The following is a 20,089-nucleotide window of genomic DNA, read 5'->3' on the forward strand; positions in this document are numbered from 1 at the left end:
TAGCGATGCAAAACTGTGGAAGGCCGGCCTGAAGCGCCACACCCGAGAGAACGGTCCCGACCTGCAATGTGCCAAGGGGCAATCTTGGGAAAACGACAAGGAATCTACTGCCCGCCCTAGCGCCGAATGTAGATGGGTCCGGATAACTCTGGTCTATCTAGTCCCGCGTCTATGGAATTCCATAACATCACGAGTGGGACTTGGCACCTCTTTCGCTTCAGCCTTGGCATACCTGCACATCGTTGTTGGAAGAGGCAAAACAAAAAAAGAAAGCTGCCGGACGATGACGATGTCAACCAGCCTTTTTTTTTTTTTTTTTTTTTTTTTTTTTTTTTAGTAAGATCGACACTAGGAAATTGAGCTGCCGGGTGAGATCACTACTCTCTTGGCCAGCATTTCAGCACCTTATTTTATTTACAAAAAAATAAAATGAAAATAAAATAACAAAGGAAAATAGGAAGAAGGAAGGAGTGCCATGACCGGTTGCTGAATATGCATATCAAACGGCTGGGGAGAGTGCAAATCCTTCTTCACACCTTTGGCCATCCAATATTCCCCAACTCCCTGCTGACCACGATGTTACTCGCGACAAGGAACCCACTACCCATCAACAGCGAACCCCCAACAAACAACTGAGCAGCCATATAGCTCCCATTCATGGCTGAGATGAGGGCTCCGGCTATAGGCGACCCCGTCAGCGCCGCGATGCTAACGCAGCTAAATACCATGCCGATGCGCACGCCCCTCTTGCGCAGGTCAGGGGACAAGGCAGACGCGCCCGCGGGGAAGAGGCTCTGTATGCCGCCGGCGAAGAAGCCAAAGAAAAAGGTCCAGGGGTAAATGGACGGCACCGTCGTGACCGCCATCCAGGACAGACCGCAGATGCCCGAGACGCTGGCAAAGATTATAAACATGTTGATAACCCCGACACGGTCGGCTATGTAGTTTGGTACGATTCGGCCGGGGACGCCGGCGCCGTTGAGCACCATCATGAGGTTGAGTGCGTCTGTATACGAGAGCCCCACGATGTCTTGGCTGTAAGAAACGACAAAGATGAAGACGACGAAGACGCCCAAGAAAGACTGGATTTTTGAGAAAGAACACAAGAGTTAGTTACCAAGATCACTTTTTGAGTGACACAATTCCTTTCCAACCTCCATATTGTAGAGTCAACTTACGAAGAACGCCCCCAAAACATAAAATGCGTACTGCAGCTCCTTGAAAGCAGTTAAATCCAGGAACGAACCCTGCTTCCTAGGAGGAACCCTCGTCTTGACGATGAAACCAGAGACAAACAACAAGGCCATCTGCACGAAGCCAATGGTGCGCATCGTCCAGGAGAAGCCCACCATCGGCAGGAGCTGCCGCACCATGATGGGGAAGACGAGGCCGCCGGTGCCGGTGGAGGAGGCCACCATGCCCATGGCAAACGCCCTCTTCTTGGAGAACCAGGTGCTCGTGACGGCGACTACCGGGCAAAAGAGGCATCCGTACCCGATCCCCATGCAGATGCCGTGCGAGAGCAAAAAGTGCCAGTACTGGGTGCCTTGAGCCGTCATGAAGATGCCCGTCAACATGAAGGTGACGCCCGCGATGTAGAGATGCCGAAAGTAGCCCATGTCGGTGAGCCGCCCGGTAAAGGCCCCGATGAAGAAGACGAGGAACGTCTGTGTCGATCCGATCCATGCAACATCCGACTGCGACCGGCCGAGGAGGTCCACGTAGTAGGGCTGGAAGACTCCAAATGAATTGATGAATCCCCAACAGTTAAAGTTGACGCAGTGGGCGCCCAGCACGACGAGCCACGCCTCGAGACCTCCATCCGGTGGTGGTCCAGGGCTCCAGCTAGACCGCGTCACAGTCCGGCTCAGGGCTCGCGATAGTCGATTGGAAGGGATAGAATGTAAATCCGGGGCATCTCGAATACCCTCTGTGTCGTGCCGGCTGGGAGCACGGGACTGGCTGTCCAATAGGTCGCCATTGGGGGCATAGGGCCGCACACCAGGTGCACTATTTAGATCTTGGTCCTTTTTATCTTTGACGAGGGGAAAGCTTCTTGGTTGCTTCTCCTCATATAGATCCTCGTCCATTGACGAGGCTATGCTCTGTTGATCGTCTGCCTTCATTTTGCTGCTGCTGCCTTTCTCGCCTTCACTGGCAGAAGGTGAAGACGATGAACCTGATGCGTGAGCCATCGAGAACCTTTATAACTTCAACAGCTTGGCTGTCGGCTGGGGGAGGGAAAATGAAACGAAACGAGAAACTGGAATGAGGCAGATCCACTGTTCAATGTTGGAAATGTTGTTTTGTTTATGCAAACAGTTCTTATAGAAGCTCAACTTATGGGTTAGTTTCGTACTATTTGTAATCAAAACCGCGGGATCATCTCCAAGATGTGTTTGTTGCTTCAGTATGTGCAACTAGTTAGTTAGGTACTTGGGGACGCGGGTTAAATAGCATCCAAGCCACCAAACCAAACAAAAGTAGTCAGTCACCAAGTTATCAAAAAATCTTTGCTCCTTATTTCCGAATGTCATAAAAAGGGTAAAAGTGGAGTCTCTTACTCCGCGGGTTTCCAAACGGGTATTCTTATCATCGGGACAAGGGCCTACGTACAAAGTTGGAGATTAATTAACGCCAAGTCCATATGCGCCTATTTTGAGTTTCTCTGACCTTACCGACCCTTCTCAATGACTTTGATGATCACCACATTGCTTTTCTGACGGCATGACCTTCGCCAGTGGTCAAATTGGACTAGACTATGTAAATCTGCTAAGCCTGCAGAAAGTAAGCATCCAATCGTCCGCCTGCTATCAATATGCAACAGACCCGATGTCGGAGCTATACCTGTCAAGTCGGGTGTAAGTGGTGGTCAGCACATAATGACGCCTTGGGCTAAGCATTGCGCGAACAACCAAGAATTGCAAGATCTGTCTTCTATTTTTAAGCTAGTCTAGCATGGTGGCAAATATGTTTCAAGTCTTGCAGCTTCAAAATTTCCTCCCGTAGGTAGGTCCAAAAGATCCATCATTTGTATCCGTCTCAATCGGGGCAACATTACTCTCCGTTCCCAACATACTTCTCTTTTTCTCGAAACAAATGTGATAAAAGTTGTCAAGTACCAGACTCCAATCTGGGAAATAAAAAAGCTGTCGTAAAACATCAGGCGGCAAGTGGGTCCGGCGCGAAAAAAAACAAGGGAGGCAACCATGTTAGATGCCTCGAGTCATATATGAGGTAGTTGATCTGCTACGTCGTATCATAGCAGCATAATGGACCCTCATGCTGCGCCTAGAACTCCCCGGAACCACTGCGAGGCTGACAAGTGAACCGCAGCCCCCTCGTGGTGCAGAAACCTTCGTCTTGGAGACCGAAAATGCGCGGCACGGACTCGATGGGAAAGATTGGGAACTAAGGCTCGACATCTTCCTGCTTCGCAAGTATCATTTGCCCAAGCAAATTTGAAGTCGTCCCCAAACCAGACCCTTGAACTGTTCCCGATGTTGTCAAATGTGATGGAGGTGAGGTCCGTTAAATTGTCTCGACTCAGGTTAACAGTTGTGAGGCTGCAGTTCGTAAAGTTGTTGGCACTGCATGACGGGAATGATACCTCGAACTGGGATACTTGTTGTTCTTGTTCAGACACACCGTCATATCGTAAGCCGCTTATGTTGAAGCGGCAGTAGTTCTCAGTCGTGTTGCAGCCAAGGTCGAATGAAAGTGGATTGAATCGGAAGCAGCTGTTGTCGCTCAGAGGCCCAAAACCAATTTGCCCTACTGCTGTGACTGATGAGTTGGGGGGTGACCACATGGTCATGTTGTTACCAGAAGATGGATTGTGTGTCTGGTTGGGAGGTGGAACAATGCTAAACCCATCAGAGAAGTAAAGGCGATGGTAAGGCACAAACAGAGGCATTGCCCAAGTCGGGTTAGACCATTGGAGTGCAGCTCTATCATCAAACTATACAAGCTCGGTGTCAGCAAAAGATATTTGAATAAAAGTTAAACCAAAGATGGACTCACGTTGATAGTCTCATTTCCACGATCCCATTCATTCCCGCAAAACAAAGGAGATCCCGTGCCGGTTGCAGGAATAGCGGTGGTCGAGTTTGTAGCAGGGTTGACGACCGTGGCTAATGTCGTTTGCGACTGTGCATTTTGGCCCACCGACGAAGCTGTGCTGCTTGCCTGTGTGGTCAATGATGCATTTCCTGAGGAATTATCAGTCGCAATTTGCGTGGATTGCCCTCCTTGGCCTCCTTGACTGCGAGGAGCGCTTGTGGTAGGGGCAGGCGAATTGCCTTGGCTCAATGGAGGTATGGCGGACGAACTGTTGACACCCGCAGATGCTGAATTAATACCGGTGCCGTTTATAGACTGCGTGGTCATTGGAGGCCAGGTTGCTGTTGGTGAAGTGCTAGCAGCACCTTGGCTCTGAGGCTGGCGAGCTGATGAGGGGGTGACCGCTGTGGTCTCGTTGATTGCAGTCAAAGCAGAGGAAACCCCACCTTGAGTCTGGACGGCTCGACTTGTTGTCAATGTTAATGTATCGCTGCTGTTCGCAGAGACATTTGTTGTCGTTGGTGCTTCACCAGCATCACCGCCTTGTGTTTGTCGACCTGGAACGGTCGAGCTTGTCGGAAACGGGCCTCCCACTGTTTGGCCGACTCGCGAGACGGTAGATGTGCTTGAAGTATTCGTACCGGATGTGGCATTTGCTGATGCTGCTGAGTCTTGGGACTGCAATGGCGAGCCGCCTCCCTGGCTGATGGTTGTGGAGGTGTCGGGTGATGTTGTGTTTGACAACCCTGCAGTTGATAGATCGACCCCTCCTTGACCTTGACCACGGGTAGAAGCAGTGGTAGAGATCGGGCCAGTAGTGGCGCTCGCAGACGAAGTCAAGTTCCCAGAAGCCGATAGAGACAAGGTAACATTTTGGGATTGAACGGGGCCAACCGCTGTTTCTGTTGGCTCCGGGAGTGAGGTAGAAACTCCTGGACCAGCTTGAGTCTGCTCAAGACGTGTCGAGCTTGTAGCCGAAGTGATCGAAGCTGAGGTGGCGTTCACTGCGGTGGACAAGCCAACACTGATGGGGGTTGAAGTTTCCAATGGAACTGAAGCTCCCGAGTTACCTTGGGACATACTGGGCCGCGTCGAGGTGGACACGCCGCTGACTGCAGTCAATGTGCCGTTCAGGAGAAATACTGAAGAACTAGATGATATTGACGAAGAAGTCCCAGTTGGAGCTGCAGAGGTCGAGCGGCCTGTACTGTTGAAACCCCCTTGGCCAGGCCCACTCGTCGGTGTGACCTGAGGAGGGACGCCGAAGGCTGTGGAATTGACGGTGACTGATTGACCAGCTCCACTAAGCGGCGCCGTGGTGATGTTTGAAGAAAATGAACCTGTGGCATTGATTGACGACTGTGCAGGCAGGATGGGGCCAGTATGTGTGGGCACTACAACAGAACCCGTTCCACTTATGTTGGAAGACCCAGGTGGAGGTGCAGTCACGCTGGGAGCTGGAGATGGGCGGAAAGGGGTGCCGACAGCACTGGTAAACGTGTCCCCCGAGGAGCTGATTCCTGTTCCTCGCGTTGTGGTGCGTCTGGTGCTTGATCCAAGAGACATCGAAGTCACTCCTGAGGACGTGATTGGGAGCGAAAACGAGACCCCGGTACCAACAGGCATGCTTCGTGAATCACTTGCTGCAGGAAAGTCTGTGACAGCTGATGACAGAATGCCAGAGCCGCTGGGTGCAATTGTCACCGACATGGATTCTGAGATTGTCGAGTTTGTGAACGGGGTAGTGCCAGTTTGATGGTTTGAGGTATGCCTCGGTCCACCACTTGACAAGGACACCGAGGTGACTGAATGATGTTTAGATGAGGAGGTGCTAGTTTTGCTGGGGGAGAGAGTAGGCGATGGCCAAGGGCCATAAGTAGCGATGGTGATTGATTCCTTGGTAGAGGATGTTTGTGACTTGCTCCCAGAAATGCTTGGAGAAGATTTGACGTGAGACTTTGTTGATACGGGCCTTGAGGTCGTGAAAGTCACGACAGATGATGAGTGCCCATACCCGCCTGGCATGGTGTATGTCACCACAACATCGGCTACTGAGCTGGATGGGGATGTCGGCAACCAAGGAGTTCCGTTCACAACGGGCAAGTTTGTGGTAAGTGTGACCACACGAGGCTCGCCTAGCCCATCACCAGGGAGGGTAAAAACAACAATTGCGGGGGCTGTTGATGGCTGCAACGAGGTGATCAAATCAGTTGTAGTAGTCGAGGGTTCCAAGGGCGCGTAGGCAGGGAACGAGTAAGGGACTGTGATCAAGCTGATTGAAGGTACAACAGCTGTGGGAGGAAGGTCAATGGCCTCGGTGCTGGTAGGCTCGACCACTGTAGGCTCGACCACTGTAGGCGCAACCACTGTAGGCGCAACCACTGTAGGCTCAACCACTGTAGGCTCAACCACTGTAGGCTTGACAAAAGTAGGCTCACCCGAGGTCCCGAGAACTCCAGTGGCAGTGTTTTCAGGAATTTGGGACATCAATACAGATGACACTGGTGGAGTTGTTTCAACAGGTGCCGGGCTGCCGTCCCAAACAGTCTCCCAGCCCGTTGAAGGTGATGAGGATGGAACTGGCAATATCGAGATGGGGTCCGAACTGCTAGAGGCGGGTCCAGCCAAAGGCTCAGGGGTGAAGAATATTGTTGTGCTTGCCCCAAATGAGACGGTGAAATCACCAGAGGTTGGTTCAGTCAGATCTGGGAGCGACGGAACCAAGGCTATAGTCTTTGTCCATTCAACAAAAGAATCGGAACCCAAAGACTTGCTGATGGTGACGATAGAGTCTGAGCCTAAATCAAGCATTGATGTTGTTGAGGGTCTCTTTATTCTCGAGGCTGAGCGTGACGGAATCGTTGTAGTTGTGGCAGCAATAGGCACGCCCACAGCAGTCTCTTCTGAAGCGACGGCATCAGGAACACTCGACAAGGTTGGAATAGCGACACTCTTCGGGCCTGTCACCAAAGCTGATGTGGCATCTGAGACCGAGATTCGCTTCAAGGAGCGGGTGATAGTCTTTGCTGGTCCAGTTTTGATGATGGTGGTGGTGATATCCTCGGAAGAGTGTCCAACAGAAACGGGAGAGCTGGTGTCTTGACCATATACGGGGACAGAGACATCAGGCACTGGAACGATTGTCGGAACAGGAATCTCCGAATTGACAACTGAGCTGATGACTGGCAGTGCTGAAATAGGGACAGAGACAGGCATAGTCTTGCCAGGGTCGCAGGTGGTGTTGGAGGTACTTGAACGTCAATGGTGTCAGCGAGGGGGAAAGCCTTTCTCCCTGAGTGATGAGTTGCTTACCTCTGTGATGCTGCGCCTGCCGGAAGAACCAAGGCAGTGCTCATCAGAGCACCAACAAGCGCGAGGGCACGCATCTTGTCGATAGTTCTCAACGACTATCTTGAAACCTGATAAGAAGTTGATGATTGGTGGCTAGGTAGTATCACCTCAAAGATTGACAGCAGACGCAGAACACGAGGTTGGTCCAGTACTGATGTTCACCAGGGCTTCAATCGAAAACTTGGGATGCCTTGAAGGTCAGGCTTAGGGGGGTGGGAAGGAAAATGATGAAGAAACAATGAGTGTCTTCCTGCGAACAGGTGAAGAGCAGATGGTGAGGAACAAGAGAAGAAAAGTCGAGGAGCCGAAGAAGGCAAAAGCTTTTTGATGAAGACACAAGGGCTCAGAAAAGAATTCACGTAAAACTTTTCAAACAACGCACCTTCCTTGGAGAAACGCACCTCTCATACGCGGAGAATCTGTCTCTTTCTCAAGTGTTGGGGGATGGGAGACAGGTCCGGAAACGGTAGGAGCGTTGGGTACCTTGCTCCGACACAGAGCCCCTCTCCAAAGGCTCTTTTTTCTATAGCAGAAAATCGATTCTTCCTCGTCAATGAGACCCGTGAAAACTCCATCAATCAAATTCACATTGATAAGAGGAAATGGCGAGACTTGTGAAAAGAGGAACTGTTGTATGCGAAGAGCAGAGATAGGCTCAGCAAGGACTGAGACTGCCCGCGGCCGCGCACCATACATTAGGTACCTAGGTAGGTAAGGTGGCTAGGTGGCATGTAGTAGGCAGGTAGCCACCTATATAACTTGGACATGGCAAGCACATACATTGTAGGTGCCTGCCTGCTCCTTCGATATTTGTTTCGTCAAAGCACGAAGGCTCTAAAATCAGGCTTCAATTCCCAATTGCGGAAGCCACCCTCTGCTATGCCAATATTCCCGCTGTAATCGGATTTTATGGAGTGTGGGAGAGAAATTACCACGCCTGCCTGTTCTCCAAACGGCATTTTTCTGGGCAGTATGCCTTGTGTTGGAGAGTCGCTGCCGGCGTGATTTTTCGAATGCTAAAGAAGCGTAAATCAGTAGGATCTCGACATATACCGTCTGTTACTAACCATGTGTTTTCACAAGCCCAGGCGTCGACCTGCACATGTTTAGAAACTGTGAGCAGCTCTAGTTTGCAAAAGTGATTAACGAACGATTTATCAGCGACCGTCAGCTATCTTATGTGATTGGTAGAGTAGGAACAAGCAAGCGTATGGACTCGTCGAGACATTCATTCTGTGTGATCGCTTACTGTAGAGCAACTGAACAAGACGAGGCAAGCTATTAGGACTAGGACCTAAACTTAGAACATGTTCTTCTGATACCAACCATAAATCAACCATTGGCTCAACATATCCATCCCTAGACTGGATCATCTTCATAAGTGACAGCCTCAGCCGTCGCAACAGGTTCCTCAGGATTCAAGGCCCTCCTTTTCTCAGACTCGAGCCGTACGACCCACAAAGCCGAGCCGGCAGTAGATGTCAGCAAGAAGAATAGCGACAGCACTGGGACCAGTTCCAGGATCATGGCTACCGTTCCGAACCAGACGTACTCCCATGTTCTGGTAGCATTCTCTTCCTTGTACTGCCGCCTACTCAGGCCTCGTAGTTTGTACCACCTGTAATGACACAACTTTCCCAGACGCGTGCCTGTGATCACAATGAAGGCTGGGACGCCGACGACGGGGACGAGGTTGAGAGGTAGGAAGACAATGAGCTCGATAATTTGCGTCAAGCTCCAAGGGGAGTAAGCCGCTGCCGTTGTCGGCTTTCCTAGCATCTTCACTGAGTTTGGAGCATCAGGGAAGAGAAGTCGGTGTGGCGCAATGAGGTCTATCAGTCCGTGGTTGATGAGGGTCGCCTGCAGGTTGGGGAATTAGTTAGCAAAGTAATGGAAGCTTCAAGAGGTAGCGGGGAAGGCGTCACCCCTTACATCAAAAACATCGACTCTGCACTCATCAACAAAGAACCCTTCAAAAAGAGCCTGTATTATAACAAGTCCCTCGCCTAGCACAAGGACTACAGCATTGAACCACGCCGCCCATCCATGGAAGATGGCGAGGAAAGCAAACTGCGGCAGAAAGGCAAAAGTAAAAAGTATAAAGTATACGAGGAAGGACATTATCGATAGAGGGATCAATCGACCGGCAAACAGCGGATAGAATTCAGGATGTCGGATGAAGTAGTAGATACCCCAAATAGGATATGCGGCAGCTTTGAGAGCTCGAGTTAGGTAGCCGAGCGGCCGCTCCGCCGGCTCAAGAAGTCCCTGGGCTCGTGAGCGCCATGGTTGTGTCGCAGAGGGATCCGAGGACGACATGTTCTTTCTCAAAAGACCATAGTATGTCGTTGAAGAAGTTCTGTGTGATAAATGTCGTTCATGGATGGCCGATAACGGGGTCGCATGAGCTGGAGGCGGAGATTGGCCGTTACGTGAGGTACACAACGAAAAGCAAGCACGCGTTGATCTTGAGGTACGGTACGTCACAACCCCACTTTTACTTTGCATGTGAACACTGTACGAAGCTTGATCGGCTGTCTCCGCGATTACGTAATACTTAGCACAAACAACTGTACAGGCTTGACAGGGCCCAGACCTAAACAAAGCTTGACAGTAAAAGCGCCTTATTACCGGTATCTTCAACCCGAACTGGAACCACAAGCGATGGATTACTACGCGCCATTGATCCAGCTCGTCATACCACCACAGTTCTTATTCTAGCCTGGTATCATCCACTCTATTTCAAGAGAATGATTTTTTTTTGAAGCTCCTTGTCCGCGAAGAAATAATGATGTGGGTTAAGATATCTACGGTGAGGTATGCCAGAGAAAATAATCATGTTTTGACTTCTTTGGCATTGATATTGAGTTGATGTCGTCGGGATGGAGCAAGTTAAAGGTTACTTCGTATTTGTGACTACTGCGAAGTACGTATTTGCGGGTCGTTGAACATTATGGACATGTGCGGACTAGAACGAAAGAAGAAACTTTTGAAAGGATTTCATCTGCTCTTGGCGTATCATTCGCCTATCTTGGAGAACCCCGCATGCCTTCCTCCTTATACCATCAGGGCCCGCGCTGTTGGGTGACAAATACAATACAAATCCCACTTTGTCCCAGACCAGGTCGAATTGCTCTCTTAAGCCACCATAGATGAAAAGTTGCTTACCTACATGTAGGAATATGCAGCAGGGGAATTGGCGTTCCCACAATCGCTACTGGCAATATAGCTAGTTCTTAGACTGCCTAACTTTATTTGTCCCTTTTGCTTGGGTCGTAACGCACGAAGCTTTACCAGTCAGCAGCCGTTACTCTAAAAAGCAATCGTCCCGTCTGCCAAGGCACTCGGTGCGGCATGGAGTCAGGTCCGGCTTTAACGTCTGGGACAAACCTCCAGATAACTCCGGGCTCCGCTCATCAAGGACAGCCTCGCAACAGAATTCGTTTCTCTTGTACCAAATGTAGAGAGAAAAAGTATACATGAATCTCCTGAGCTTTTGTTTCTTCAAGGATGATGGATGGTCCAGCAGGGAGATAAATTGCTGTGATCTGCTAACAAATTGATGACCACTCCAGGTTGAAATGCAACCGCGAAACGCCCTGCGACCAGTGCACAAAGCGAAATATTGGGGAAACATGCGTTTATGTCCCCTATGCCCGATCAAAAGCCGGTCTAGACACTCCAAGTGCAGCAAAATCGTCTACATCACAACCAACACATCAGACATCTCACCACCCTGATCAGGCCGGTCAAGCCGGAAATGCCGGAGCTGGAAACTCCGGGGTTGGAACCAATGCTGCCCTTTTGTCTAGACTACGACACTTGGAGCGACTGGTTCATGTCCTGAAGGCAAAAAGTTCCAGCGATGTGAACCAGTCGGGTTCAAATCAACCCGTCTTAGTCGAGAAACCGAATTCCGATGAGGAATCGTCGGGCGAAGATGGAACTCCGGGAGCTGGGCCCATATTTGGCCAAAGCCGTTACGTGGAGTTTGGTAACTGGGAAGCCATTCTCGATGAAGTTGGTGCCTTTTTATTCTTCCTTTACTTCCCCCATAGGCGCAAATTTTGACCTGATTGTATGCATAGATTACCGAACTCACAGGAGACTTGCGGGTCTCTGATGATAATGTCCAGTTACCTCGCACATATGTGGGTGCACCTGTGCCCTCTGGCTTCGCAGAAGGCCCAGTCCTTCTCATGGGCGCCTGGCCTCGCGCCTCATACTCTGACTTACTGTCCTGTTTGCCCGCCCGAAATGTGGTGGATCAACTCACTAGCCATTTCTTCCAGGCTAAAGAGCCAGCATGGAGTAAGCGTCACGAGTAGTTGAGTCTGAATACTGGATTTCTCTCAGGCTTACTGACATTTTGACAGTGATGTTTCATATCCCTGCTTTCTTGAGGCAATATGATGAGTTCTGGAAATCTCCAGAGCAATTTACTTTCTCATGGCTGGCTCTCTTGTTTACTATGATGAGCCATGGGACCTTATTCTGTCTTCTTGGTGACATCGAGGCCCCCGAGAACCTAGGCGATCCTCTAGAGATTGTTGACAAGTATCGTTCCCTGGCGGCACACTGCCTCGTCCTCGATGACTACACAAAGCCTGATAAGTACAAACTCGAGGCTTTGCTTCTCTATACGGGCATCGAGCACTTTAAGCAGCCCGATGCCCGGCGTGGCACTTCCATGGTTTCTACTATTGCCTGCCGCCTCGCTATTCATATGGGTCTGCATCGGGATCCTAAGCACTTCAAGGGCATGTCGGCTTTCGAAGGAGAAATGAGACGCAGGATGTGGATTATTGTGACCGAAGTTGATCGCCACGTTTCATACCAGTTCGGCCTCCCTTGCAATATTCAAGCGCGGTTGTGTGACACGGAGCCACCGCGTAACCTTCACGATGAAGATTTCAACGAGTCCACCATCGAGCTGCCTCCATCCCGCCCAGAAACCGAGCAGACCCGTACTCTATACAGCATAGTGAAGGCACGACTGCTCGCAATCTTCGCCGAGATATTTGAAACATCGCACCTGCTACCGCGGTACTCGCAGATTTTGGAGCTGGACAGGAGATTGGAAGAAGTGCACGATTCCATGCCGGTGATTTTTGCAATGCGCTCCTTCCGACAGAGCATAGGTGACTCGATCTACTTGGCTATGCAGCGATACTGGCTTGACCTAGTCTACCAAAAAGCGCGATGCGTCTTGCACCGGCGTGTCAACCGGTTCCCCAAATCACGCTGGGCCTGCGTAGATGCGGCCGTCAGAATCATGCGCCATCAATACGACGTCCATGTCGAGATGCAGCCAGGAGGCCGCCTCGCCCGCGAGCGTCTCTTCATATCGAGCCTGTACACGCACGACTTCCTTCTTGCCAACATGATTCTTTGCGCCGAGTTATCACACGTCATGAAGGCCGACTCGGAACCCCCTTACACGCCTGAGGGCTCCACGGGGTCTGCCGACGACAGAGACAGAAGAAGATCTCGCTCGGCACCATGTATGCCAAAGGAGGATCTGTTGGAGATCCTTCGCACGTCCCGAGACGTGTGGCAGACCACCCGCCACGAATCCTCAGAGGCCGATCGCGCGTTCAAGATCATTTCCCGCATGTTGACAGTTGCCACCGGGACCTTATTCGGGTCCAGCCCGGACTCGACTGGCAGTGACGCCCGCGAAGCCGGGGAGAGGCTCAAGAGCGAGCCACCGACATGTCCTCCAAGGTTTGACGAGGATTTCTACGGCACGCCCGGTGCCCTTGGTCAGCATGCTGGACATCTTGAACCGGATAGCGTGATTCGGGACGAAAGAGGTCTGGATCCTCTGGGCGGCGTTCTCCCGCCACAGCAATGGGGTCCACACCGCCTCGCAACTGACTATGTCAGAGATTGGGCGGTACCAGCACAGCTTGGAGCCACGATACAACACGATTTCGAAGGGATACTGTATCCGGGTGCTGATATGAATTGGGTGAGTTGCTCAAGGTTTTTTTTTTTTTTTCTCCTTTTTTTTGCTCCCCCCCTGTCCCCCCNCCCCCCCCCCTTCACGGTAGCCTTGGTTGTCTTATGCTGTGCTGCTCTGGGCACAATCTTTTGCGTTTTGAACAACTATTTTTGATGTAATCCATTTTGCTAACAACCCATTTTCAAAGGCCAACTGGGACAATAATTTGCAAAACAAAAGTCCAGACGCATCTCAGATGCATTGGAATAGTTTTCACCCTAGCAATCAGTAATGATTATTCAACCACCGACGTTATGCAGACTCTATGGTAATTCCTCCCCTGTTCTGGGTGTAGGTCTCAGGGCCCACTTAGACTTGGTATGAGAATATACGACGGGATCATACAGGATATTATTATGTAACTAGACGGAAGGTATTTAGGTAATTAACTGGCTGCAAAGCCAGCCACCCTGCCAAGAAACACATGACACTGGGGGCGGCATATTATGCAAGGAAGTTTACTGCTGCCAATACGTGCCATGGCCGGTGTCGCAAAAATGGTCTGGTGACAGCCGATGGACCGAAGCCTCCTCCACTCCTCCATAGCAATTGCTGCCACCTCCAAGCAGAGACTAAGTGTGGAAAAATTCTACAAAAACTCGAATAAGTAACAAATTTCGAGGTTTAGTGCACTCAATTGGTACTAACCTCGTCATTGGCGTGCTCAAACAGCCCAAATCCTTACCTAAAGTACCTACCTACCTAGGTAGGTAACTTGCCTTGGTTTAGGAATGACTGTTTTCCAAGCTGACAAAGCGCAAGCTCACTTCCATACGTAGGCATCCACAACCCCAAGTAGCGAATACATCCTCACATAACTCACCTTTTAACAAATATCACTTGAAGTGCCCCACCACTCAAGAAACCTTTTTGGTCTTTAGCCAACCCAAAATAGAAGTCCAGGATTGAAAATATGGGAGAATTCAACGACAAGGAGTCGTGGAAAGCCAAAGCCCAAGCAAAGAGGGCCAGCATCCTCGCTGCCATACCGCGCGAATGGAGACTGACCCCGGAGCAGCTCGCTCAAGTCTCACCACCTCATCGACGCGACGTGGTGCAGTACGCTCGGCGGGAGTTTCTTACCGCTGAGGAGCGCAAAATCACCGAGATGGATGCCGTGGCCGTAGTCAACGCCATACGCAGCCGCAGCATGACGGCCGAGAAGGTCACCTTGGCGTTTTGCAAGACGGCGGCGATTGCGCATCAAATCGTCAGTGTTTTCTTTTCTAGTTTACACCGGGATATTTTCTTTTTTTTTTTTTGCCTTGAAAATATGACAGAGCCTTTGGAGCCTTGAATGGAATCATGTGTTGCTGACTCTTTTGGGTAAAATCATAAACAGTGCAACTGTTTGCTGGGGGTATTCTTCGATCTGGCACTGGAACGCGCAAAACAGCTCGACAAGTATCAAGATGAAAATAATGGCCGTACAGTAGGACCATTGCATGGCCTGCCTGTTAGCCTCAAGGACCAGTTCCACGTCAAAGGCGTGGAAACAACCATGGGCTACGTTGGATGGATTGGCGGTAACCTAGGGTATCCTGATGCGCACGGGACACATGAGGTCCAGAGTCAAACGGTTGACGAACTTGAGGCTCTAGGGGCTGTGATGTACTGCAAGGTATGCCATTGGAGGGGACTACTTTTACCCATCGTACTTGGACTCGTATTGTTCATATGCTGATAAAGCCGTACTGGTATCGGTGGAATGCAGACGAGCGTACCGCAGACACTCCTGGTATGTTGAGCCTCACACATCAAACGAGCTACTACAAATGCTGACATGGAATCCGCAGTTTGCCGAGACCGAGAATAACATTGTTGGCCGGACCGCGAACCCTCACAATATGATCTTGTCCCCTGGTGGTTCTTCTGGGGGCGAGGGTGCGCTTATAGCACTTGGAGGCAGTACTATTGGTGTTGGAACGGACATCGGTACGTCTGCAAGCCTTTTTGTGTCCAAACAGGATATATATCTTGAGGCTGATGTTATCTTCAACATAAGGAGGCTCTGTGAGAATACCTGCTGGGTTCTGTGGCATATATTCGCTCAAACCTACCCCTGAGCGCCTTTCCTATCGCACCGTTGCGAACGCTGTAAGTTTCTTATTAAATCAGTCAAAGTTTATGAGTCTTCAAATACTCTTCTATTTCGGGGCATCGTTCAGGAAGGAAACTACAAGCAAGCAACCTGCTTACGTGAACTCCTTGGCCCGACTATTTATCTCTGCATAGGCGCCAGGCCAGACCACGTATCGCTCGGCGGTGGGATATATGGGCACTTCAATCGACGGACTGAATCTCATGCTGCAGTCGGTGCTCTCAACCAATCCTTGGGTCAAAGATCCCGCCGTGCTGCCTTTGCCCTACAGACAAGACGTGATGCGTGATTACCTCGGCCGTTCACCATCGCAGGGGAAGCCCCTGAAGCTCGGAATTCTCTGGAGAGACGGGATCATTGAGCCACACCCTCCTGTGACTAGAGCCATAACGATGGTATATGATGCTCTAAAGAAGGCAGGACACAGCGTTAGTACGCCCTCACAACATCCCCAAGGTCAGAGCAAGTCCACTGAAATGACCCATAGACCGTTGACTGGTGCCCGCCTTCTCACAAAAACGGATATTACATGCATGTGAGTACCTAGCTATCTCCCAATGTGCTTACTTGTGGCATTACAAGAGAAGTATCTGATGGATGTTTCCACAGCTTAAATTCCTATACTCAGACGGGCGGGAAGATATCTATCGTCATCTCAGAATGTCGGGCGAATCTCTGATCCCGTTACTTGAACAGTCTGCAGACCTCAAAAATCCCCTCTCGCTTCTTGCCTACCAGGACCTCGTCTTGAAGGCTTTGAATTACGAGGAACAATATGCAGACTACTGGAGGTCAACAGCCGATGTAGATGGTGAGAGGACTATGCAAGGCTATGCTTCAACCCCCCACGAAAATGTGGAGTGATGTTCATAAAAGCTAATATGGAGAGTTTTCTCGACTCAGGACAAGAAGTTGATGCCATCATTGCACCCGTCTGTCAGAGCGCTGCCGTCATACCGGGCAAGCTGTACTCCTCTGGTAAGTCTGGGTTGGGGCCCTGCGTGCTCAGTGCGGACGGCTAACGAAGGAACGGAAAATAGGCTACACGGAAATCTTCAACCTTTTGAACTACAGCGTGGCGGTAATCCCCGTGACCAAAGCCAACAAAGAAATCGACATTCGGCATGATAGATACAAGCCAAAGCCTGGATTGGATGATTTGAACTGGAATTCTTGTAAGCCTGGGACACGCTAACAATCCCATCTCAAAAGAGTCATGTCCACGGGCTGACAGGAGTTTTCCTGCGACTATAGATGACCCTGAAATCTATCATGGGGCCCCGGTCGGTATACAGATTGTGGGCAAGAAATTTGAGGAAGAAAAGGTGCTTGCTATTGCGCATCTTGTGCATCAGGCATTGCAGGCATTGCAGGCATCCGAGCAGTCAAAGCCCAACCCTCGGCTTTAAAAGTGGTGAACTCTCCTAGAAATACCAAGACAGGTACAAGCAGCTATATGAACTTGGCGCATGACACTAAATCATAGCAACAACAAAAGCCCGTACCACAACCTTTTGAAGGACAAAACCACTCCCATTTCTCACTCAACATTTGTTCTGCCCATTACCCGGAAAAGTGCCCGACTGGTACGCGCCACCTGCATCACCCAGGCAGTCGGCGACGGTGACGAGCTTGAGGTTGTTCTGCTTCGCCCAGTTGATGAGCCAGGGCACGAGGACGTTGACGGTGCTCTCGTAGGTCTCATGCATGAGCGGGATGTGGCCGTTGCCGCCGGCGCCGGCGCCTTGAAACTTGGCCTGGCTCTGCTGCGGAGTCTCGCGGTTCCAGTCGCCGCTGTCGATGTCGTTGGTGATGACCTTGTAGCCGAGCGTCCGCATCGTGTTCAGCATCTGGCCGCCCGTTGCCAGATACGGCGGGCGCATGTACGCCGGCTTGCGGCCGAAGATGTTGACAAAGGCTTGCTCCAGCTTCTGCATCTCTTGGGTGATGGCGGTGGCCTGCAGGTTGCCGAGGTTTGCGTGTGTCCTAAGAAGGGTGGTTTAGTGATGTGAGTTGATTAATTGAGTTTATGGGGGTTTGCAACTTGAGTGGAACAAGGGCGGGTAGGACCATGCGTACCATGTGTGTGAGGAGATTTGATGACCACTGTTGTAGGCGTTCCTCACCGCCGAGGCTTGGTTGTATATACAGCCTGAGAAAAGCAGTGTTAGCTCATGAGAACTTCTAGACAGACGTACAACGTATTCCAACTCTACAAAGAGATGCCATGTTGAGTAGAATAGGGGGGGGGGGGGGGGGGGGGGGCATACCATAGAGAGTGCCAGTGAAGAAAAAGGTTGCCTTGCCGCCAGCCGCGTTCAATGTGTCAACCAGCTTCTGGGTATAAGTGTAGGGACCATCGTCAAAAGCAAGAGCAAGAGTGCCTGGCCTTGCACACTGGGTGTAAACGACTCCCGGGTTTGGCGCCCTCCTAAAGATATCGAGAGGGCTGGGAGCTGGCCGAGCAGAGACGAGGACGTCTGCTGCGAGAAGCAACGACGTCGCTAGTACCTTGAGGAGCATCATGATGACCAAGGTGGAGCAGCAAGGAACCTGTATAGAGGTCGACGAGGGACGAATGCCAGGAGCGATGTCAAGCCCTGCACACCTAAAATGTCCTGTATGTACCTTTTTTCCCTGTACTAGCGTATATGGATTTCCGCGAAACACATATCTGGAGAAATCCAAGATATATATTATTCTCCGGACTATGCTAAGACGGAACTTGCCCCCACCATCGTCATGACTTTCTCCCTGCCTTACCACAAAATTCGCATGTGTGGTACATATCTTGGAATGCTGAAATCCATGAATAGCATTCAGGGGAGCTGATTCGAACCCACTCTGAACCATGGCTCGCAATCCATAGGTATGTTCCATACTTAAAAAAAAAATCCGTCAAAATGAATTTAGCCGACGTACCTGGTGGCTTGACTGGGTCCCGCTTAAAACGGAGGTTGGGGGGAGGAGTTGGTGGATTCAATAGCATAATAGCATAGACGGAATAATATGCGGACGCTGTTGAGCGCTTACCTATTTCGATGCGGAGGGACGTGAGGGGCCGGACCTCGGCCGAATGGGCATTTCGACGTGGTAGTGTGCCTTATCAATATGTACGTACCTTAAGAGGCGCTGGGGTTGTCATATTGTTGCGGAAATATTACTCCAATGTCAAGTACAGGTCGTGTCCCCCACTTGCTGTATTAGGAAGTGTTGAAGGAGTGGAGGGTAGGTAGGTACCTTAGGTAGGCGCGCCAACTCATGCTAGCCATGCAGACTGAGGAAGGTACGTTCAATTCAAATTCAACAATCCATGGCATGAAAAATGAGATGGATTCGGTTGTTCTCTGCAAATCTACAACTTGTTGCTTAGGTAGGTACCTACTTTTCAACCCAAACTTGGAACACAGCCCGTTAGCGCCAACAGCTCAGCGGCGGTAAGACAAACACTAACTTGTTTGCATGGGCCTTTTTTTCCTGTTCATAATAGAATTACAGCAAAGTGATACACCGAACGATGCCGGACAACGACGCACCCAAACATAATCGGTATGTATGCAAACAGCTTCCAAGCGATTGTCATACTCGTGTCTCTCAGCCGCCGGGTGAATACACAGTTCCTTTCGTCCGTCGACAACACAAAGAACCGGGACAAGATGGCCAAATTGCTCCAAGGCCCTGTGACCCCTGATAGTCAATCTAAACGTCTTCAGCTGGAATGTTTGCTCTCCTGATAACGCCGGGCCCAGGAATCAAATCGTTCGCTTAAATTCTCGTTCTCACTCCCGAGAGAGTTCCAGCATGCAGCCACCAAAGAGAGTTGGAGCTATGCCCTTTCCCCACAGGCTCCCACGGTCTCGACTGATTATTGCGCTGCTTGGTCAATAAATTATGAGACCATCTTCGACGGCTTCACCGGCTCCTTTACAGGTTGACGCACGCCCGTTGACTTTTGGAGAGTTCGTCTTGCCGAGTCTATTTTACTCAAAAAAGCTCCCTGGGCTCGGGGGCTCGCCTCCTAGTTGCTAGATTGACAGTGAGGCATCTAGACCCGGCCGACTCCAACCAAGAGTGTTAGCATTGGTCTTGCTACGGACTATGTAAGACAGTATGGCCCCGAACAGCTCAGGCCGTTGGTATTCACACCTCCAATGGTCGACAGTGCTTCAACTCCAATGCCCAGATCTGCTTCGGTCTGATTTGAGTTCTTCTTCAGTGGCGACTCTCCTTTAGTACTCTGCAGCTACTAGACGCATCCTCAACAACGCCAACTTCTCTAGCAAAACCCAATTCTAGCCCCTTCCGGTTTCGGACCAGCATGTACAAGCGAAGCATCAAAAACCTCCGCTACTTTTTACTCAATATACTTGGGAGCTTTGACCTTGCATTTGAGGAGCTTTGAGCGGTGGCAATGCCGCTGGCTCAATCTTCCTAAGCTAGTGGAGGAGTTACATTTGAAGGGCCTTGGTACTCCTTATCTGGTTATACTTTGACCCTCTACACTTCTTCAACCTCGCATGAACAACAAGGTTCATACCCTCTTTGCACAACTGTCAACAACATAGAAG

At 50.5% G+C, this 20,089-nt stretch overlaps 6 protein-coding genes across 6 annotated transcripts; 2 read left to right on the forward strand and 4 right to left on the reverse strand.

The window, feature by feature from the left end:
- Positions 1-366: 366 nt before the first annotated feature.
- PgNI_00572 (uncharacterized protein) lies at positions 367-2,439 on the reverse strand. Its single transcript, XM_031120650.1, has 2 exons — positions 1,179-2,439; positions 367-1,082 (listed from the first exon to the last, which is right to left on the reverse strand). The coding sequence occupies exons 1-2, from the start codon at positions 2,193-2,195 to the stop codon at positions 531-533; spliced, it is 1,569 nt and encodes a 522-aa protein (XP_030985969.1). The 5' UTR covers positions 2,196-2,439; the 3' UTR covers positions 367-530.
- An 841-nt stretch (positions 2,440-3,280) lies between these two features.
- Positions 3,281-7,448, reverse strand: PgNI_00573 (uncharacterized protein; the record flags this gene model as incomplete). Its single annotated transcript, XM_031120651.1, has 3 exons — positions 3,281-3,961; positions 4,024-7,312; positions 7,375-7,448. The coding sequence occupies 3 exons, from the start codon at positions 7,446-7,448 to the stop codon at positions 3,281-3,283; spliced, it is 4,044 nt and encodes a 1,347-aa protein (XP_030985968.1).
- A 1,126-nt stretch (positions 7,449-8,574) lies between these two features.
- Positions 8,575-9,803, reverse strand: PgNI_00574 (uncharacterized protein). The gene is made up of 2 exons (XM_031120652.1): positions 9,346-9,803; positions 8,575-9,273 (listed from the first exon to the last, which is right to left on the reverse strand). Exons 1-2 carry the CDS (start codon positions 9,730-9,732, stop codon positions 8,773-8,775), a joined length of 888 nt encoding a protein of 295 aa, XP_030985967.1. The 5' UTR covers positions 9,733-9,803; the 3' UTR covers positions 8,575-8,772.
- A 787-nt stretch (positions 9,804-10,590) lies between these two features.
- On the forward strand, positions 10,591-13,709 carry PgNI_00575 (uncharacterized protein). Its single transcript, XM_031120653.1, has 5 exons — positions 10,591-10,886; positions 10,989-11,433; positions 11,502-11,724; positions 11,790-13,387; positions 13,569-13,709. The coding sequence occupies exons 1-5, from the start codon at positions 10,768-10,770 to the stop codon at positions 13,650-13,652; spliced, it is 2,469 nt and encodes an 822-aa protein (XP_030988033.1). The 5' UTR covers positions 10,591-10,767; the 3' UTR covers positions 13,653-13,709.
- Positions 13,710-14,065: 356 nt separating this feature from the next.
- On the forward strand, positions 14,066-18,135 carry PgNI_00576 (uncharacterized protein). Its single transcript, XM_031120654.1, has 14 exons — positions 14,066-14,195; positions 14,267-14,630; positions 14,763-15,041; positions 15,135-15,158; positions 15,217-15,355; positions 15,426-15,517; positions 15,656-15,949; positions 16,009-16,056; positions 16,131-16,332; positions 16,425-16,499; positions 16,562-16,696; positions 16,776-17,507; positions 17,601-17,678; positions 17,797-18,135. Exons 2-12 carry the CDS (start codon positions 14,334-14,336, stop codon positions 16,928-16,930), a joined length of 1,740 nt encoding a protein of 579 aa, XP_030985966.1. The 5' UTR covers positions 14,066-14,195; positions 14,267-14,333; the 3' UTR covers positions 16,931-17,507; positions 17,601-17,678; positions 17,797-18,135.
- PgNI_00577 (uncharacterized protein) lies at positions 17,066-18,047 on the reverse strand (the record flags this gene model as incomplete). Its single annotated transcript, XM_031120655.1, has 3 exons — positions 17,066-17,507; positions 17,601-17,673; positions 17,792-18,047. 3 exons carry the CDS (start codon positions 18,045-18,047, stop codon positions 17,066-17,068), a joined length of 771 nt encoding a protein of 256 aa, XP_030985965.1.
- Positions 18,136-20,089: the final 1,954 nt, after the last annotated feature.

This window comes from Pyricularia grisea (genome assembly GCF_004355905.1).
Source record: "Pyricularia grisea strain NI907 chromosome Unknown Pyricularia_grisea_NI907_Scaffold_1, whole genome shotgun sequence".
Taxonomy (NCBI): domain Eukaryota; kingdom Fungi; phylum Ascomycota; class Sordariomycetes; order Magnaporthales; family Pyriculariaceae; genus Pyricularia; species Pyricularia grisea.